The sequence below is a fragment of the Cydia fagiglandana genome, chromosome 24 (assembly GCF_963556715.1).
Source record: "Cydia fagiglandana chromosome 24, ilCydFagi1.1, whole genome shotgun sequence".
NCBI lineage: Eukaryota > Metazoa > Arthropoda > Insecta > Lepidoptera > Tortricidae > Cydia > Cydia fagiglandana.
In genome coordinates this window covers 1,720,109-1,741,990 of record NC_085955.1, presented here as the reverse complement: position 1 = coordinate 1,741,990, position 21,882 = coordinate 1,720,109, and the positions used below count along the sequence as shown (strand labels likewise).

General features: G+C 39.6%; 1 protein-coding gene across 1 annotated transcript in view; it reads right to left on the bottom strand.

The window, feature by feature from the left end:
- Nucleotides 1–20,425, bottom strand: part of LOC134676246 (transferrin-like) — a 39,055-nt gene extending 18,630 nt beyond the window's left edge. Inside the window, exons 1-7 of the mRNA XM_063534593.1 lie at nt 20,146–20,425; nt 5,879–5,987; nt 4,804–4,931; nt 4,280–4,437; nt 3,734–3,878; nt 2,455–2,612; nt 955–1,085 (exon numbers count right to left, since the gene is read on the bottom strand). Of these exons, the coding sequence (XP_063390663.1) occupies nt 955–1,085; nt 2,455–2,612; nt 3,734–3,878; nt 4,280–4,437; nt 4,804–4,931; nt 5,879–5,987; nt 20,146–20,233 (917 nt within the window). The 5' untranslated portion in view covers nt 20,234–20,425. The remainder of the gene's footprint in view (nt 1–954; nt 1,086–2,454; nt 2,613–3,733; nt 3,879–4,279; nt 4,438–4,803; nt 4,932–5,878; nt 5,988–20,145) is intronic.
- Nucleotides 20,426–21,882: the final 1,457 nt, after the last annotated feature.

Sequence of the window (21,882 nt, the reverse complement as noted above, 5' to 3'; positions counted from 1 at the left end):
GCGGAGATGGAGATGATAATGCAGACCTAAAATAAAAAGTAGGTACGTCCATGGCCTGCTAGATTCTTATTTTGATATCCGGGCATGGATGGCTATCCATGCTATATGAATTATATGATGCTATCCACGAAACGACGCCACCTTTGACCTTGATCGCGAAAGTAGCATTTCCTTCTTCAATCTTCTTGTAGTTTCTTCCAATTTTGTAATTGGTCGGACTGTCGTACACTAACATTTAATTTTTTCACATGTTAATTATGTATTTACTATTATTTTCTGATAAAAATGTTATATTTTATCAAGCTCTAATGGTTTAGGTTGACATGAATAAACACAATGACGTGACAGATGACGGCGCGGGAACCGTTCAGCGTTGGAGTTGCGTTCATAAATCATACATATTTTTAATTTTGGTTTTACCTCTGTAACTTTCATGTGGAATAGGTTGAATGATAAGCGCGTACTACACAGTTAATATTTATCATTGAAGAAGTTTGTGCAGCGTAATAATAATAGGAGCTAGGGTGCCAAGAAAGTTGTATGAAAATCGAGCAAGGAGAACCACCTTAAGCGCTGGTGGCCTAGTGGTAAGAGCGTGCGACTTTCAATCAGGAGGTCGCGGGTTCAAACCCCGGCTCGTACCAATGAGTTTTTCGGAACTTATGTACGAAATATCATTTGATATTTGCCAGTCGCTTTTCGGTGAAGGAAAACATCGTGGGGAAACCGGACTAATCCCAATAAGGCCTAGTTTACCCTATGGGTTGGAAGGTCAGACCAAAGAGAATATAACCACTACGGTCAGATGGCAGTCGCTTTCGTAAAAACTAGTGCCTACGTCAAAACATGGGATTAGTTGTCAAGCGGACCCCAGGCTCCCATGAGCCGTGCCAAAATGCCGGGACAACGCGAGGAAGAAGATACGAAGTTACATATGTCTTTGCTAATACGTACGTTTTAGCGACGAGTAGTGGCCACGGCCTTCGCAGCCACACGCAGGGCTCTTCGTGTTCGTGAATCTCTTGCCAGGAACCGTCCCGGCAAAGGTACGCGAAGTCCGCGGGCTTCGCGAAGCCGGTCCTGCTCTGTAACGAAATGTGTGCACATTAAACACACTCGAAAATAATAGATTAAAGCACAAGGGGCCAAATCCGATATCTACAGTGACGTTCAAAAGTGCTTAATAGGGGATATCACTGCAATGTTCTGCCGCCAGAGTGCAGCACTACCGACTCAGTAAATTCATAGACTAACTTATAGGTACATACTGAGCCTTAAACTGTTTTTTGACAAGTTTTCACAGACAATAAAATATGACATTGATGCACCAAGGCGGTTTGTTAACAAGGGCCTACCGGGAAACTCGAAAATCGAAATTTAGTTATCTGCATCTTTATCGCTCGAATATGCAAGAGTGATAGAGAGATTAGATAACGAAATTTCGAGTTTCTTGTTTCGCGGTAGGCCATGTGTCAATGTGGTTTGTTTACTGTATGTGCCACAAAGGTGCCACCTACGCAGAGCTTTGCCTAATATTCCCTATAAATATTACGGTTGAAACATCTCCCTGCACTTTTGAACGCCAGTGTAAGTACAACTGTCAGATTTCGCATCCACGTCAAATCAACTGTTGATTTTATGGCATGTTGATTCTATCAAGCTCTATCAAGTGTTGATTCGATCAACTGTGGATAATATCTAGAGATGCAACGGAAACTCAACTCTGAACTCGGGGTGGTGCGGTTTAGATTTGGTTGTCACCTATCTGTGGATTGCTAATGTTAAATTTTGTACGTATTCGAGAACTTATGATTTGTCCCAGATCAACGGGAGATCAATAGGTACGATACGCCAAACCGTCGCTCGTCGAATAGGGGTCCTGACTTTTCTGAGACCCGAATATCTTACACCTTACAAACTTAACAAAATCCATCCGCACTCTGCATCTAATTGAAACAAAAGCTTTCCTAACCTATATTTTCTTACACCTAACTCATCACCAAAGTATTCATCCAGCCACGGAAGCTGCTCGCAAAATCAGCGGAGTACGGCGATGAAAAGATCTGACCCATATCCTTAAGAAATTCTTAAGGATATGAGTCAGATCTTTTCATTTCTTAATAAGAATCTACTTTTACCCAGGTAAAAAATTTCGAACCTATAAGTACGAATACATAGATAGACATGCCAGAGTTTTCAATTTCTCAAAAACTAAAATTCAAAGTCCTCCTCCTTAAATTGTATTCCTCATAGCTGAGGGTCATGACCTCTATAAATTACTTTCCGAACGATTGCTTTCCACGTGTTTCGGTCTTCGGCAGTGTGAATGGCCTCGTGAACATTCTTGCCGGAGATGTCACTGATTTGATCAGTCCATCGCATAGGACTTCTTCCTCTTCGATATCCCTCTTTTTTTAATGTCAACAGCATTTTCTCCAAAATCAAAGTACTTACACCAAAATATCCAGCCACAAAGTCCGCCTCGGCCCACGTGAAGTTGCCCGCGCCCTCGACCAGGCAGGAGAGGGCTCCGCCGGGGCCCCAGTAGCGGTCGTGGCGGTCGCACTTGCTCGCCCGGTCGCATGACGCGCAGAGGGAGGGGAACTTAGCTTCTACAATTAAGAAGAATAATGAAGAAGAAGAAAACAATACAGACAATTCAAGATTTTGATTAATACTAAATTTATCTAATCGATATTAAAATAATATATTTGGCTACATTAAATGGAGGGAGTCCGGGAGATTTGTACGCGGCTCCCATCAGTTTGGCATTGACATAAACGCTATCGTGAACGTAATTTACTTTCTATGCATCTCGCATATTAGTGCGTAAGAGATGCATAGAAAGTAAATTCTGGTGGCCTAGCGGTAAGAGCGTGCGACTTGCAATCCGGAGGTCGCGGGTTCAAACCCCGGCTCGTACCAATGAGTTTTTCGGAACTTATGTACGAAATATCATTTGATATTTACTAGTCGCTTTTCGGTGAAGGAAAACATCGTGAGGAAACTAATCCCAATAATACCTAGTTTCCCCTCTGGGTTGGAAGGTCAGATGGCAGTCGCTTTCGTAAAAACTAGTGCCTACGTCAAATCATGGGATTAGTTGTCAAGCGGACCCCAGGCTCCCATGAGCCGTGGCAAAATGCCGGGATAACGCGAGGAAGAAGAAGTAGCCGTAATATTGATATACTTATTTCAAATATTTCGATAAGCGGCAAGAACTGAGTTATCGTTTTCAAAAATAAGGCTTGCCTATAAGCAACGTCTCGCTTCTAATCATTCCAACAAAATTGCTCCTAATCCCATTTTGGTTCATTTGCTTGCATCCGCAAGCCGATAGGAATAAGCTTATCGTCTGTGTAATAAGAGACGACACGACGACATTTTCGCTCTTATTGCGCAGACATAAAGCTTTTTCCTATCGGCTTTTGCCGATTCCGCGTCAGTACCTATATCTGGGGAGACCCTAAATGAGCATGAAAGCCTTAAGGATTGCACGTCACTCAGTGGCGGATTTGCAGTCTTTGCCGCCCTAGGCCCCAGGCCCTGTAGCTGCCCTTTTCAAGGCACCCTACATTCACTACTTCTTCACTACTTTTGAGTTATTTCTTGTTACCATCAGCGAATTTTTTGTCACAATTTGCCGCCCCTAAATATCTTGCCGCCCTAGGCCCGGGCCTACTGTCCCTTAGGGCACGTCACTCCTACCAAAATAATATTATGAATTACTTACTAAGTTCTGCGTCTCTCTTAGCGTCTAACACCCAAGGTCCAGCGCGGCAGGACCTACCGAACATGTCCGCCATAGCCTTTATACGGTTCTCGGCTACTGACAGCTCGCTGTCGCATGACTTCCTCGTCACCAGCGACTCCAGGTACTGGAACAGATAAACCATAATTATAGGCCACTTTAGTAGTATACTCTGCATCTTTAGATATTTAAATAAAAGTAAACAAACAATTTGTAAATTTTCGGGTAGTTAGTAGTGGCGTAGCTAGCATGGCACCCGGTGCGGAAATTGTGGGTGTCACCCCAAATGTTCAATCAAAATTGTAAAATATATTTAAAAAGAGTAATTGTAATTTTTGTTAAATAGCTCAGGATTTACTCCATCGCTTTCATTTTACGAATTTTTATAGGTGGCACTACTGATGTTCACGGTCGGGTGCCACCTCTAAATGGGTGACACCCGGGGCGGACCGGGGTGGAAGTGGAATAAAAGCTACATATTTTATTTTTATCATTTTTTAGATTCTATCAATCTAAGGTCTAACGTACCTCAGTAAGCGTCTCGCTCAGCGGTCGTCGCTCATCTGCTCCAAGTCCTATATGACACATACTGGACCCCTTCAGGATGGAGTGGACAGAAGACACTGTGTCTAGTTCTGGCAGCAAACTTTTGTGGATGACCGCAACTATGCTGCTCGCGTATTTGCCTGAAAGTATAGAAATGTATAGAGTTCATCATCATTCATTATCATTAATAAATAATACTTAGTACCAGTATAATAGTAACACAGAATAATTAATAGTACCAGGTACAGAAGACTCACTCTCTCACAAAGCTAGTCTATTGTCTCGTCGAGCTACATCTATTGTCAAGTAGTATTACTGGAAATTCCGCTACTCGATGCTAGATGTCGACTGTGAAAATACTAATATTTTTGGTACCAAAACTGATGTATGGAGTGAGCACTCTTGTCTTACTATATTTCTCTATGCTTTGGGGGAGAGCTATGTCCAATTGTCCAGCAGTGGACGTCCTCTGGCTGATGTGATGATGATTCTATCAATATACTCACGTGGCCTCGATCTCACTTCGTCTGTCACCAGCACGTTGATGTTGGCCCATTGTGTGGCGATGAGGTCCTCAGGGCTGAACACACCGAAGTCGACCACGCCTTTGCTCATGCGACGGAGGCAATCCAATCTGCAACATTCACGATTTCTCGATTTCGATTCGATTTCATTTATACATCATTTAAAAATTTTCAAAGCAACATGGCGTGATCACAATAAAATTGCATTAAGTACTTTAAAGTGGTATCCAGACGGGGCTGATCAAATTCGATGTGGGCTGATTCGACCGAGGCTGGTCGATTCGATCAGAAGTGAAATTGGCGTCAATCTCCAATTTTAAATTTATGGTGATATTTGAGCGCTCTAAATTAAATAAATACCCCCAAAAGCGAATATTAGCGTCACAAATAGATATTCCTGCGTCCGCACCCCATTTTATTGGTAATATTTTATTCAGTTCGGTCATAATTTATTTTAACAGTATTCTGAGCCTGCACCAAATAGATCTTTCGGTTTAGCCCATGGTTGACTGGTAGAGAATGCCTTCTGGCATTAAGTCCGCCATTTGTACTCTTCATGTATTGTGCCAAGTTTAAATAAATAAATAATCGGCGGTTGAATTCGTCCAAATTGGCGTTTGTGTCCCACGGCCCTTTTGATCGAACTATTTGATTAAATTGTCCGATCAAATAGGACCGTTTCAAATTTTTCGCCAATCTAATTACATTGGAGAAAAATTGTCCCCATCTGGACATGTCTGTACAGTCAACGTGTACGTGTGTATGCAGTGGCGTAGCTAGCATGGGTGGCACCCGGTGCGGAAATTGTGGGTGTCACCCCAAAATTCAATCAAAATTGTAAAATATGTATATTTAAAAAGAGTAATTTTGTAATTTATGTTAAATAGCTCAGGATTTACTCCATCGCTTTCATTTTACATGATTTTACGAATTTTTATAGGTGGCACTACTGATGTTCACGGTCGGGTGTCACCCCTAAATGGGTGACACCCGGGGCGGACCGCCCCCGCCGCCGCCCCCCCCCCTAGCTACGCCACTGTGTGTATGTGTGTCGTACCTGTCTTGTCCGATAACGCATTCGACCCCCGAGTCTGACTGGTCCAGCACGGGACAATACTTGCTCGCGCGCTTGTACGAGCCGCGGCCCTCCACCACGCAGAGCCGTACTGCAAATAGAAATACAATATATAGTTATTCGTACAACAAGAGATCAAAGTTTGATATTTCTTCGAGTGCTTATTTTGAGTCCCGTGCAAGCGATAGATTCTATAATCGCTACGCTCGTGAATCTAATTTAGAATCTTGAGCGTAGTAAGGGATTCAAAAGCGCACGAGATGTAAATAACTTTGATCTCGTGTAGTACGCAAAAATTTTCACCCTAAGCAGTGAGAACATACCTAGAGGGACAGAGATAATAGAACCCAAGTATATCGAACTTGTATTAGACCCCGCATGTTGAAATGACATTTGACTATAAAGGTCGCTTGAATGACATTTTGTCTCACTCAGTGAGCAAAATGCGATTTTGCTCACTCATTTTGTCTCTCTCAGTGAGCAAAATAGCATTTTGCTCACTGTTTTTAAGAAGCAAAGTATAAGTACCCTTGTTCGAGCTGCTGAGGTGAAAAAGTATTAGCGTTAGACCATGATAAATGATAAGTCTGCAACGATTTTGATAGCACACGCAGTGCAAGTGTTATATTAGGCAGCTCGCCCACGGCGACTATGCGGTACGATGCATCAATTCTAACCCAGCTCCGAGTGAAAACTCGTCTATCCACCATGTGCTAAGGGTGCACTGCAGTGCAGTCTCATATAACGGACACACAAGTTTGGAAAAAAAGTTTGGAAAAACTGATTGTGACTGAAGGCAGATCATGCGGTCGTTCACCAATAAGATGGATCGATCAAGTTAAAGACTCGTCATCCTCTGCTTTCTACACGGTCATCAGAGACGCGTTGGACAGAAGCCGGTGGAGACAGAGGGCCTACCGCCAGTGGCGTAGCTAGGGGGGGGGCGGCGGGGGCGGTCCGCCCCGGGTGTCACCCATTTAGGGGTGACACTCGACCGTGAACATCAGTAGTGTCACATATAAAAATTCGTAAAATAAAAGCGATGGAGTATATCCTGAGCTATTTAACAAAAATTACAATTACTCTTTTTAAATATTACTACTATTATTAAATATATTTTACAATTTTGATTGAATTTTGGGGTGACACCCACAATTTCCGCACCGGGTGCCATCCATGCTAGCTACGCCACTGCCTACCGCGAACCACGTTCGACGTGTTGCCTCTCTGTCGCACTTGTAAATTCGTACGTAAGTGTGACAGGGAGGCAACACGTCGAACGTGGTTCGCGGTAGACCCTCAGATCATACGCTCCAGATGCAACCCTGAGCCCCCATCGCACGACAGCTTTTTAAACGCGCGTTAAAAAAGGGCTTGAATCTGTCCGCACTCTAAATTCGATTTAACGAAAATCCAACAACGCTTGATAAAAAGCGCCACCGCTGTCGTACATATACACATACATGGCTATCCATTTGTGTCATTCAAACGCTTTTTTAACGCGCGTTGAAAAAGCTGCCGTGCGAATGGGGCCTGATACTGACCACGATCCTCAGACATGAGGGACCTACCAAAGAGGGAGATCTTTTTCTTTGGGTAATAATTGCACTTACATTACATTAAATAAATAAGAAAACATTTTTTATTGATACAAGTAATTACAGTCAATATTTCTAACTACAATTGTACGTTTACCATTGAACTTTTCGTTTAAAAGTTATAACAATGATCCCATATTAATCTACGTCAAAACCAACCCACCAATCGGCTGTGATTAATAACAAAAATCAAAATGGCGGCAAGTTATTGTTCTAACTGACGGCACTTTTATTACGCCTTCTTTACGCCTTGGCCTACTATGCTTTCGAAACTTAAAAAAGCTGAGTACCTACTTATTCCTACTAATGTATACCGGGTGTGGCCTGTAACATGAGCAAATAATTAAAACATAGATTGCACTCCTCAAATGGTGACACTTTTGTTCAACAACTTTTAAAAATTATGAAGTATTTAGACTCCCTATTTTTCATACAAAATAAATATTATCTTCAATGGACGCCATCGCCACGCCATATCATTGTGATTGACCTTGCTTGTCAAGCCTTAAACATAACAAAATTCGCAATACATTGCGTCTTAGAATAAACTTTAAAGCAGCCATATTCTCAAAGTGTGTTCCGCTGAACCCTAGGGTTCCGCAAAGCCTCTGTTGGGGTTCCGCGAAAATATACTTGTAATAATAAGAAAAAAAACAGCTCTTCTATAGGTATATCTGGTCCACAGTGATGAACGAAAATTTTTAATTTGGGGTACCGTCAAATATTTCGCTTGCCGAAAGGGTTCCGTCACCAAAAAAGTTTGAAAACCGCTGCTTTAAAGTGTATTAAAAATCAAACCACAAGTTATTTTTAAAAGTTGCTGAACAAATGTTGGTCCGTATGAGGAGTACAGCCTACAGTTTATTTTTTGCTCGTATTACAGGCCACACCCGGCATATGTATGTACTTATGTCATTTTATTGCACATAAACAGGTTTACATAAAACGGACAAAACAAAACAAAAATAAAAAATTTATCCTACAAATGTTGAACGTCAAATGTTAAATGACCAAATATATTTAGATGCGAGGTCACAGAATAAATAATTAGGGATGTACCGACTAGTCGGGAAAGCCGACTATCCGGCCACATTTGTAGTCGGCGATTAGTCGGCGACTAGTCGGCAAAAATGGCCGATTAGTCGGCACTTTATTAGTGAAAGAAAAACAGAAAAAAAGAAACCAATAGTCAATATTTACCATATGTTTTATGTCTATTTTACCAAAATACCTATTCAGGGTGTGAAAACTTTTGTTCATATAATTGACCGTTTGATCGTTATCGTATGGTGGTGGGCTGGTGTTTTCCTCTACAGGTCGATCTTAACTGATTCTCGTGTAATTTCATGGCCAAGTTCTATACTTACAGGATTTTATTATAATTCAGTTTTTTTTTATGGTGGAGCCATGGGGAACTATTAATGTTATTGAAAAATTTAGAGACTTATAAACAGGGAACGTTGCTCGTAAAGGCGCTGACCACAGGGGATTGGTTCTTAACTGGCGACTTCGTTACGAGAAATAGAGCCTTGGAAATACCTCCTACAAGTTGTACCTACTGACGGTCTGCTCAGGATCGCAAAATAAAAGAAAGACAGAAATTGAACGAGGATTCTTGTGATAGGTCTTTGAACCTGTAGAGAACACCTTTTAGCCAAGCTAATATATGAATAGAGCAAACAAAAGAGCAAAACTATTGTTTTTCACCTGAACTTATACGAAACTAATGATCTGGCCGACTAGCCGACTAGTCGGCCGACTAATCGGCCATTCGAGCGCCGATTAGTCGGCTAGTCGGCTAGTCGGCCAAATCAATAGTCGGTACATCACTATAAATAATAGTACTAGGTACAGAAGACTCACTCTCTAACAAAACGCGTCTGTCACGATCAGCACGGATATGGCCGCTAGGTGGCGACAACGCCACCCGCGGCTTATGGCAAACCCCAAAATTGGCGAACGGATGGACGGATGGATGGAATGTTAAATTGTGGACACCATACCTACATACTAATCCTACTTAATATTATAAATGTCAGTGTCTCTATCTATCTGTCAGCTAGTTAACTAAAAACCGGCCAAGAGCATGTCGGGCCATACTCAGTGTAGGGTTCCGTGCCGTTTTTGAGTTTTAACAAAAAGTATATTTTGACAGACGGGTATCAACCAAAAACGTCACTTTTGACGCTGACATATCCGTATCGCTGTGGCATCTTATAAGCATCATTCGAATCATCATCATCATTGGCCTTTACATCTTCTTCAGATGTTTATTACAGCTACTGTGTATTCCGAGAGGCCGTAAATAAGTATAATGGCTCCTCTACACGATGGGCCAACGCCGGCCACTCCAAGGGACGCAACCATGCGGTAGAATGATATAGCAATATCACTTGCTCCCTCTAACGCATAAATGCGTCCCTTGGAGTGACCGGCGTTGGCCCATCGTGTAGAGGAGCCATAAAACTGGCTAAGGAGCCATTTGAGGGTAGATTTTGTTTACTTTTTATTTAAATACCTAAAGATACGGAGTCATCATCATCATCATCTCAGCCATAAGACGTCCACTGCTGAACATAGGCCTCCCCCTTTGGGGGGTGAATGCCATAATCGCCACGCTTGGCAGGCGGGTTGGCGATCGCAGTCGTAGGACTACGTCTTGGACGTAGTTTAAGGACATACCCGGGTCCAAAAGATACGGAGAAACAAAATAGACACACAAGTAAAGATACGGAGTATACGTATGTAATTATACAAATTATACTGTGATTATACGTAATGATCTAATGATCTTGTCAATTTGACTTCGATGTATATATGTATGTCCTTTACCTCTTGTTTACTGATAAATTTTCCTTGTATCTTCTCCGAAGAACAGATATGTTTTAACGTTTCAAACAAATATATTTATAGGGTTCCGTACCCAAAGGGACCCTATTACTGAGACTCCGCTGTCCGTCCGTCCGTCTGTCTGTCTATCACCAGGCTGTATCTTATGAACCGAGATACGAGTAGCTAGGCAGTTTAAATTCATCACAGAAAATGTACCTATTTCCGTTGTTGCTGTAACAACAAATACTAAAAAAAAAACCGGCCAAGTCCGAGTCGGACTCGCACACGAAGGGTTCCGTACCATTATCTAAAAAAACGGTCACCCATCCAAGTACTGACCCCGCCCGACGTTGCTTAACTTCGGTCAAAAATCACGTTTGTTGTATGGGAGCCCCACTTAAATCTTTATTTTATTCTGTTTTTAGTACCCATTTGTTGTTATAGCGGCAACAGAAATACATCATCTGTGACAGACGGACGGACGGACGGACTGACAGCGGAGTTTTACCTACATACCTATTTATACAAACAAAGATATGGCCTAGATGGTGATTAAAATGAAGTATGGTGCTAACTAGTAAAAAAGATATAAAAGTGCGATTATCTCGAAAACCACGAAACTTTTACTAGACCTATAAAAGTGCATTTTCTGGACCAGCCTAAGGTGCCCTGTCGATGGTTAGGAGGTTGTCCATTAATTACTGGACACCCTGTATAGACATAAATAAACTGGTAATTCCACAGTCAAGTAAACGCATTAGGAAGGTACGCTATAATGTTCTCATTTTCCTCATGTTGGGCAAACCTCGGCCAAGGCCCGGCAATAATGATGAACTTTACGATATGATTCATGATATTATTGATACAAGTCAATGTGACTTTAGAATTAACACATTCATTCTCGTTTGATTCTCGGTCATATAGGCCCCGTGCCACAGAATAAATAATAGTACTAGGTACAGAAGACTCACTCTCTAACAAAACGCGTCTGTTACGATCAGGACAGATATGGCCGCTAGGTGGCGACAGCGCCACGCGCGGCTTATGGCAAACCCCAAAATTGGGGTCGAACGGATGTACTTTTAGCGACCTGTAGCAAAGCGACGAAATCGCGGAGTAAGCCACGCCTGGCATTGCTGAAAGCAATTATTAGGGTTGACACAACTTGACGTCCCTTAATTTGCGTGCACGACCACAGATAAGATAATAACTTCACAGCCGTTCAGGGTCTAATCATGCTGTCCCTTTCTAATATATGGCGCTATCCCTTTCGGCTATTTAGGATTGTCAAAATTCAAGTAATTATCTTATCCGTGGTCACACAAAGGGACGTCAAGTTGTGTCAACCCTAATAATTACTCGGAGCAATGCTGAGCCGAACGGAGCCGAGTTTGCCCGAAGCGAGGAGTTTCGCACCCCAGGCGGACGCGGTAAGCACTGATAGTCTGATAGATAAATCCGCTACTTGACGCTATAGTTCGTTTTTTAGCATTAATAGTAAGGTAAACAATCTTGATGTGTCTTTTAATTGAAAAACAAATTTTAAAAATAAGTTACGTACGGCAAATATGTAACAATTATGAATCTAATGCAATCATTTATTATCCTTCTGCTTTAATAAGTAATAGTTAACCGTTTTTCAATTAAAAGACATGTCAAGATCGCTTGCCTTCTTGCAAGTTCTTTCTTGCTAAAAAAAAACCGGGCAAGTGCGAGTCGGACTCGCGCACGAAGGGTTCCGTACCATAATGCAAAAAAAAAACAAAAAAAAAAGCAAAAAAGAAACGGTCATCCATCCAAGTACTGACCACTGCCGATTGGTCAAAAATCACGTTTGTTGTATGGGAGCCCCATTTAAATCTTTATTTTATTCTGTTTTTTTTTTAGTATTTGTTGTTATAGCGGCAACAAAAATACATCATCTGTGAAAATTTCAACTGTCTAGCTATCACGGTTCGTGAGATACAGCCTGGTGACAGACGGACGGACGGACGGACAGCGAAGTCTTAGTAATAGGGTCCCGTTTTACCCTTTGGGTACGGAACCCTAAAAAAAGGAACTATAGATGTAACGAAATAACACGTTTTGGTAAGAAAACTAATGTATGGAGTTAGCACTCTTACATATTTCTCTATGCTGACAGTTCGTAAACCTTATTACAAAAGGCATAAGGTCCACGAATGGCCAGTCAAGAATGTTACTGTTTGTACAGTCAGCAGCAGAAGTTGCTAAGCGGGCGAGGTGTTCAAAATTACCTTGACACGCTCTTAAGGGGCCCACTGATTAACAGTCCGCCGGACGGTATCGGCCTGTCAGTTAGAACAAAATTTTGACAGTTCCGAACAACTGACAGGCCGATACCGTCCGGCGGACTGTTAATCAGTGGGCCCGTTATTCTCTACAATAAACTCTTTCTCTTCTCTATAATACTTCGCGTCAAGATTATTTTGAACACCTCGCCCGCTTAGCAATTTCTGCTGCTGACTGTGTGCAGTCAAGGACATAGTAACATATTAAAGTACTATACTTCGTTTCGTGTGGGACTGGTCTAGCGGCACAAAAAACCCGGTCCGGCGACCTTGCGACGGGCAGAAGACCTTACACGATCAATATGAACAGTACAATGACTTTGCGTTTGCGTTAAGTGTCATTTTGTATGGGATTTTTAGATAATTTTTAGTTTTAGAACGTCCCGCTTGGCAAGCTGTTCAAAATCCCATACCAACATATTATGAACTTACTTAAAGAAGACTTAACACAAATGCGAATGCTCGTCACGCTATCCGAATGAAATTTACACCATCTAGTCTGTATCTTTAGGTATTTAAATAAAAGTAAAATCCCGTACAAAATGTCACAACCCTTTCGACGCCGTGTCAAACGCAAAAGCTGTCACGCGGACGCCACGTCACCGAAGTGTCAAAACTAAATGAAACTTTACGCATATGCACTTATAGTTCGTTTTTTTTAGCATTAGAAAGAACTTGCAAGAAGGTAAGCGATCTTGACATGTCTTTTAATTGAAAAACGCTTTATAAAAATATAAAACTATTACTTATGAAAGCAGAAGAATATAAATGATCGTATTAGATTCATAATTGTTACATATATGCCGTAACTTATTTTTAAAATGTGTTTATCAATTAAAAGACATATCAAGATTGTTTACCTAATTTCTAATGCTAAAAAAACCGGGCAAGTGCGAGTCGGACTCGCGCACGAAGGGTTCCGTACCATAATGCAAAAAAAACAAAAAAAAAGCAAAAAAAAAACGGTCACCCATCCAAGTACTGACCACTCCCGACGTTGCTTAACTTTGGTCAAAAATCACGTTTGTTGTATGGGAGCCCCATTTAAATCATTATTTTAGTCTGTTTTTAGTATTTGTTGTTATAGCGGCAACAGAAATACATCATCTGTGAAAATTTCAACTGTCTAGCTATCACGGTTCGTGAGATACAGCCTGGTGACGGACGGACGGACGGACGGACGGACGGACGGACGGACGGACGGACGGACAGCGAAGTCTTAGTAATAGGGTCCCGTTTTACCCTTTGGGTACGGAACCCTAAAAACGAAGTATAGGTCTATGTTGCACTGTGCTCTGTGACCGATTAATCAGTCTTTGGCGTTGAACCTGCGGTGCGGATTAAACGCTTCCGGCACGTCACGTTATCGAATGGGGGGTTATCGCACACTAGTAGGGGTTGAAAACACCTTATTTATTTAAGTTTACGTGCTGCTGTGGCGCAACGACCCGAAGTGAAGTGGAAGTGGTTATTTAAGTTTCATCATCATCATCTCAGCCTATATACGTCCCATTGCTGGGCACAGGCCTCCTCTCGAGCGCGAGAGGGCTTGGGCTATAGTCCCCACGCTAGCCCAATGCGGATTGGGGACTTCACATACACCTTTGAATTTCTTCGCAGATGTATGCAGGTTTCCTCACGATGTTTTCCTTCACCGAAAAGCGACTGGTAAATATCAAATGATATTTCGTACATAAGTTCCGAAAAACTCATTGGTACGAGCCGGGGTTTGAACCCGCGACCTCCGGATTGCAAGTCGCACGCTCTTACCGTTAGGCCACCAGCGCCCGTTTAAGTTTAGTTAAGTTAAAATACTGCTAACACCTTACCGTAAGGTGCTTATGCTTACACATAAAAAGTGCGAGTTCGCATAACTTACACGTTGGGAATACCCGCGTGTAATCCCGATTGCACTGCACAGCCTGCTAGAGTTAGACCAAACTAACTCTGCATGGCTTTAGCAATGACAAAGTGTGGCGATGTCATCGTTAAGACAATATAAGTGGGGGGAGGGAATAAATAACTTCTTGCGTGTGTCTACTTCTATTTATTCGTATAAACCTAAAAGCTTTGGACCATACCTCTATACTAAATCGAGCTAAGGAGCTGTGATATAGAGTTGTTGTTACTTTTATTAAGTATGTATTCTAATATGTAATATATTAATAATCACATCAAAATATTATACAATATAAGGCAACAGTATTTTTAATTCTTGGGCATCAGACAATGACCAAAAGCAGTATGTTTTCCCGCCGCCAGGGTTGCCAACTCCAATTTTTTTTTACCCCTGAGCTCAACTTAAAAACCCCTAAAACTGTACTATTATTTTGGAAAACCCACTAAATAAAAAATAAAAGAAATTATTATAGATTTTCCAAATTTAGAACATTATTATGATTTTCAACCGGTTCGACATTTTAATGATCATACATATAAACGTTATACATAGATGGTCAAGAAAATCTTGTCAGTAGAAAAATGCGCGAAATTCAAATTTTCTATGAGATGATATCCCTTTGCCCCTACTTTTTTTCAAATTTACCGCACTTTTCTACTCTAAAAAAAACCCTAAAAAAACCACTAAAAATATTTAACCCCTAAAAAAACCCCTAGCTGGTTTATTTCCCCCTAAATTTAGTGGTAAAACCACTAAGTTGGCATCCCTGCCCGCCGCTTACGTCAGCGTTTTTTTTGTTTAAAAAAGACCAAGGCGTGTCTTATAAAACTTATAATGCTAACATTTGAATCTTATATTTTTTATGAATCGAAAAGTAGATAGCGAATAAATATTAAGGTATTTAGCATTTATGATGCAATATGTTTACGCGTTGTAAATTTAAGTTTTTAAATCATGTGAAGGAAGCATAGATATTAAACTTTTTCTAGGTCATGATAATTAGGTGTTTTTTGGTCAGAACATCGCGGTGGCCTTGCATTTAATTAATTATGAATGTTAGTTTTTTTAAATAATATAATGAAAGTACATGATACAACTAAAAGTACCTAAGTGGACTTAAAGCCAAAATGCATTCTTTACCAGTTAACCATCGGGTTGAAGAGAAAACATTAACTGTCTAACAGGAATTTTACAAAAATAATAATATATAAAAACTATACAAGTCTAAACACAAATAGAAAGAGATATATGAAATTAACTTTCTTCTCATTATTCTAAATTATATTATAAGTAAGTATAAACAAAAGGTATTTAAGAAAATTCCGTTATACCTAGGTAAGTACCTACTACCTACAGTAAATTAATATGTGGTACAGTCGCCAACAAATATATCGGAGCGGCCAAGGTGTTCACAATATCTGAACAAGCACTCAAACGCCCTGACAATAGAGGCGTGTTCAGATATTTGTGAGCACCTTGGCCGCTCCGATATATCTGATGGCGACTGTACTTACCTATTGTATAACTTGCATTATCTAAGTATCTACCCTAACCGGTTCTGGCCGTTAAAATATCGTTAGGGAAATCAGAGTAATTAAGTATTTAACAGCATACAACACTAATATACTGTTAATCAAATTATTCCGGCAGTTCTAATGGTTTAATTTGGATTTTCCTGATGACTTTGCGGGGGCGTATTTGGCCTCAAAAGGGGCCATGGTCCTGGGGTTGCGAAGGGCAGAAGCCTAATAGCCTTTAGCCCAAAAGTAAGTTATGTACGGCGCGCTCATTCATTCTTCCGTGGTAATAGTTTTTCATTAGTGTCCGACCATAGTTTTGCTATCGGCATAAAATAGGTATTTGTATCACTCGGTGGCAAAGTTGTTGTTTATCCGCTTGTGCTAATATTGATACCCAAGCAAGCGAAAGATTCCAAAATTGCACCACGAGCGTATTTGGGTCAATTTCACCAAACGAGCATTTTTGTCTAATTTCCATGGAATTTTGAAATACCAACATTACACAAAAAAAAATATGCTGAGAATTTGATAAAAAATATAATAAATATTAATTTTCTTATGGGATAAAAATATTCATAAAACTATAAAAGTTATTAAATTTAAAATTTTGGTCAGGGCACGGGAATTAGTGTGTCCATGGAAATTAGATTTTACTAGGACGGAAATTAGAACACGGCACGGGAATTGTTTTCTTAACTTATTTTGGTACTTAAAACTATTATTTATGTATATTTTAATCTACAATAATATACTGCAACCATACTGAAGTGGCATCGGACATATTTACCTTCTTTAATTTTAGTTTCGAACGACAAATCTACGAAAGTATGTTACACTAAAAACTACGTATATGACTAATCCTTTCCTTTATTTTAATGGCAACTAATCTCTCTTTCTTAGTAAAATGTACATATTTCAAAACAATACTTTGAGTAGTTTCTTAAACTTGTCCGCCTTTACATACAAAACTATTCATTAAAAAGTGTCATTATGTATCTGCATGTAGATAGGTACAAGGTGTATGATCTGGTATATGGTCTTATAGGAAATGATACTAAGAAATAAATAGGGGCACAGTGAGAAGAAGTTATTGTGTAAGTTAATCTGAAGAAATCGAATATGCTGCCTTCATAAATTAATCACCCAAAAAATTGTTTGAACACATATGAGGTAAGGTGGGGTAAGGCTATCACCGGGGTAAGACTATCACTTGTATGGAATCCTCATAATGTTAGTCTTGCCCCGATCAAAATAAACTAAGTTAGTCTTACCCCGCCTTACTTTACACATAGGTATACGGGGTGTCCCTGCCCTGCGGGAAAATCTTCAAAGCGTAGGTTGGTTAAGTAATTTCTCAAAAATATCATAATCTTCCTAAAAAAAACTTGCTTACAAAATACCCCCTGGCACTAACTAAAATAACCGACTTGGTTTCACATTACATCCCAAAACTTTTTTGTAGTAGAGTAGAAGAACTGCGTTGCGAGATTTGCATCTTTTTACATGAATTGAAATGATCCCATCTCTTTTTGTAGGCTGTCGTTCTTTTCGGGTAAACATACCCATACCATACTGATACTATGTATATACATATCATAATACATCTTTATTCATACTCACATCGTCCATCGTAGTGTACCTTTATTTTCCCTACTAATTGTAAGAACTAAAAGGTAACGTTGTTATCGCATATATTTCTATAGGATTACAAACTTAATTGTGCAGTTATCTTTAGAACGTGACTAATATTGCAGTATTATTAGATTTTTATTGGCTTAAAAAGCTAAAACCTAATTACGTTTCAAATTTGGAACTTGTGGGTATGCTAGAAGTACCTTAAAATAATATTGATTGAGAGTGATTGTGCCAGTGACAAAACTAAGGGATTTTAAAGTGTATTAATTCTTAGACTACATGCTCAAATTAAATGTTATTTAGATAGAATGTTATTGAGATTTGATGGTACGGCCGTGCCACTTTGTTTTGCTCGACTTGGCGGCGGCACTGCCGTGCCCCCAGATCCTTTGTCCTTCTTCAGGCCTCAAACTATCTCCATGCCAAATATGTATTATCAAGATGATATTGTTTCAGCGGCTTAAGCGTGACGAAATAACAGACAGACAGACAGAGATACTTTCGCATTTATAATATAGTAAGAATAGGATATATTTATTTTTTCTTGTACCTATTAGAAAAGCTAATTTATAACAACTAATCTATTAAACGAGCAATTCTTGTATATATTTCGGGGATCTCGGAAACAGCTCTAACGATTTCGATGAAATTTGATCATATATGGCGTTTTCTGGGATGAAAAATCGATCTAGCTAGGTGTCTCTGGGAAAACGCGCATTTTTGAGTTTTTAGGTAGGTATATGTTTTCCGAGCAAAGCTCGGTCTCCCAGATGTTTAAATTTTATACGGCTTACGCTGTCAGCTGTCAAATTTACAAAATAAAACCATTGTAAATTTGATTCATTTTGTTTCATGTAACCTTAGGTACGGGTATTATAATATGTAATAATTCCAAAAATAGTTTTATGTTTATATAATATTTTAATATTATAATATGATAAATGAATAAGGTAAGGTGGCGCAAGACTAACAGTACGAGGATTCCATACAAGTGATAGTCTTACCCCAGTGTCGTCTTACCCCACCTTACCTTACGTATTAAAATTGCCCGGGTTATTCGGGTCCACCCTGTAAGTATGTACTATAGTACTTATACTAAAAAACCGTTCATAGATTTTTGTGCGTTCTCTGAGATTTCCTTAAATGTAAAATACAGTATGTAAACTTACTAAAACCATTTACTCAAACCCGTTAATGTGTAGATCACACTGAGCAACTTTTATTAGGGCACCGACCCCGAAATCGCGAAAAAAAATTTGGTTGTTTCATACATTTTGCTGGTCTAGCATTGAATTTTTCTATGGGAGAATCAATTTCTTTTTTGCGATTTCGGGGATGGTGCCATAGTAAAAGTTGCTCAGTGTGACCTATTCATTAACGGGGTTGAGTAAATGGTTTTAGTAAGTTTACATACTGTAGAAAGATATACGTCATATTATTATTACATATATTAATATATATTCAATGCCAATATATATTATATGTAATAATAATATGACGTAAACATTGCCAATTAACTTACAGTGCCCCCAATTAAAATATTGTTGACAATAAATGTAATACTTTCTAATTCCCGTGCCACTTAATCAGCTGTTTTAGGTAAATATTCTATGGGAATTAGGGCACGGAAATTAGAATTCGTAATAAATATATTCGCCAAAAATTTAAATCGTGTTTAACCAAACTGTTATGTTATCGCTTACATAAAGATACATAAAGGGCTCCTAAATATGACAATTGTTTTTGAAAAGCTATGTGGGAAATAAAATTTATAAGGGGCATCGAAATTAGAAAAAAATTGTCGCCCACCCGGATTCCGAAATACTTATGCGATTTGCTCGAACACGCCGCGGCTTGACGTACATCCGCTTGCCTTGAGAATCAGCCGAATATTACCAGTACAGGTGAGGCGGGACACGAGGCGGTTCAGATACAGACGTCGGCTGTGAGAGCCCTTTGAGTTTTGCCGACGAAATTTTACTCGCGCGCTCGGACAAAATTTAAACTTCGATCACGAGTTATTTACCACAATGAAGTTAATAGTGTATGTGCTCAGTGATAGTAAATATCATCTAGTTTAAGTATTTGACACTAAATTAGTGATACTAATGTAGAATTTTTCGTAGGATTTTTCATTATGCTCAAAAGTAGATTCCGGACAGGGCACGGGAGTAGTAATTTGAGCCTTTAGGTATTTTTAAGTGTACTCTAAAAACCAATTAATCAGTGAATTCATATGGAACCCGGTGTGAAAGTGTGGCTTCTTTATGTAAAAAAAAAATGGTAAGTATTATTTGATGCTAACCCGCGATTTTCATCACGGACAGAAAAAAAATCGTGTTCAGAAATTGACCCATTTCATGTGTTTATATTATCTTTTCGAACTTTCAAAGCGGTAAGTTAATTACCTACATGTAAAAATTACTTATAATTCAAATAAAAAAAAACAACTTACATTTTCCATCAGTCCCCGATCCTGATCCCTGAGGCGACACTGAACTTACAAAAACAAACACAAACAATAACAAAACCTTTAAACACATTATCACACACTAAACTCCCTCCAAAAAGCAATGAAAAATCACAAAACCCTCCAACCAAGAATATGCCCGCAAAAAGAACCTAAAAACTCCCGCCTAAATCCGCGCCAACTTTTTTTTTTATAAAAAAAGCCTGACGTCCGGCTTAATAAGCCAAGACGTGTCGTCTGCTCGAACAAATACTTACTCAAGGTAAAAATAAGTTATTGACGTTAAACCGACCCGTTTCGATATGCAACCAGTTCGCTGGGCAGGCGATCAAGTTGTGGACTTCTTTATTTGGTTGGTGGTATGTTTTGCGAGGTCGTTGTGTGATCTTGGCAATGACGGGGAGCTTACAATTTTAGGGTCCCATTTAATGTGTCATTCTATGGAACTCGCTAAAGTTACTGTAATGCTGTACCTCGCTAAAGTTACTGTAATGCTGGACCTTCCAACCCAGAGGGGAAACCAGGTCTTATTGGGATGTTTTCCTTCATCGAAAAGTGACTGGCAAATATCAAATGATATTTCGTACCTAAGTTCCGAAAAACTCATTGGTTGGTACGAGCTGGGGTTTCAACCCGCGACCTCCGGATTGAAAGTCGCACGCTCTTAATTGCGCTGGTGGCGCTTGGCCACCAGCGCTTATATACTATATAATACATATTATAAGATTGTTATGAATAAATAAATTGTATCTGAATGATGAATTTACTAGTGCATTTTGTTTAAGTACATAGTTAGGAAGTTCCATAGAAAGACGTTACAATACGTAGAGATTTATTATGCCCCCAACACTTGATCGCGCTTGTCATCTCATAACATAGTCTGTCAAGCCATGTCCGTCAGTAGAAAAAAGCGGCAAATTTAAAAAAAAAATGTAGGCGCGAAGGGATCATCTCATAGAAAATTTGAAAAAGAGAAAACTTCTTTAGCGGCGCTGGGGCCGATTTTTTAATTTCAATCGCTCGATTTCGTCACTCGAAAATCGGTGGAAAACGGCGAAATGCTAATTTTTGAAATACGAGCGATCGAAATTTGGAATCTAGTGGTATTGACCACTCGATTTCAATTCTATTAGTAGAATTTAAACGCCTAGTACCTAGTGGAGATATCATTTAACGAAATACACGAAATCGAGTGGTCGGATTTCGAAAATTGGCCCCCTGTGCACTTTTTGTGATGGGGAAAAAATGTATACCTACCTATTGTGTTCAGTACATCATACCTACCTACTGAATGCAGTGATATCAAATATAGCGAGCGACCACTTATCGATTTCTAAAAGACTTCGGGAAAATACCAATCTACTAGAGTTAGACCAAGAAAAGTCTGCAGCCATTTTGATAGCCCACGCAGTGCAAGAGTTATTTAATATGACGTATAAAATAACACTTCCACTGCGTGGGCTATCAATATCGCTGCAGACTTTTCTTGGTCTAACTCTATCAGCGTGGATAGTAAAAGGTATGCTATTTTAATTAATTTTATTACAAAGCAAATTAAGTAATTACAATTGTTAATTTCATTTTACCTAAAATAATCTTAACAATATCGTAAGCTAAAGAAAATAAAATACTGTAAATGATCATTGTTAGCGCAGTCATACAAAGTGACGCTCACGTGCGTCATATAGCACTACAGCTACGCGATTAAAGTTACTATGACAA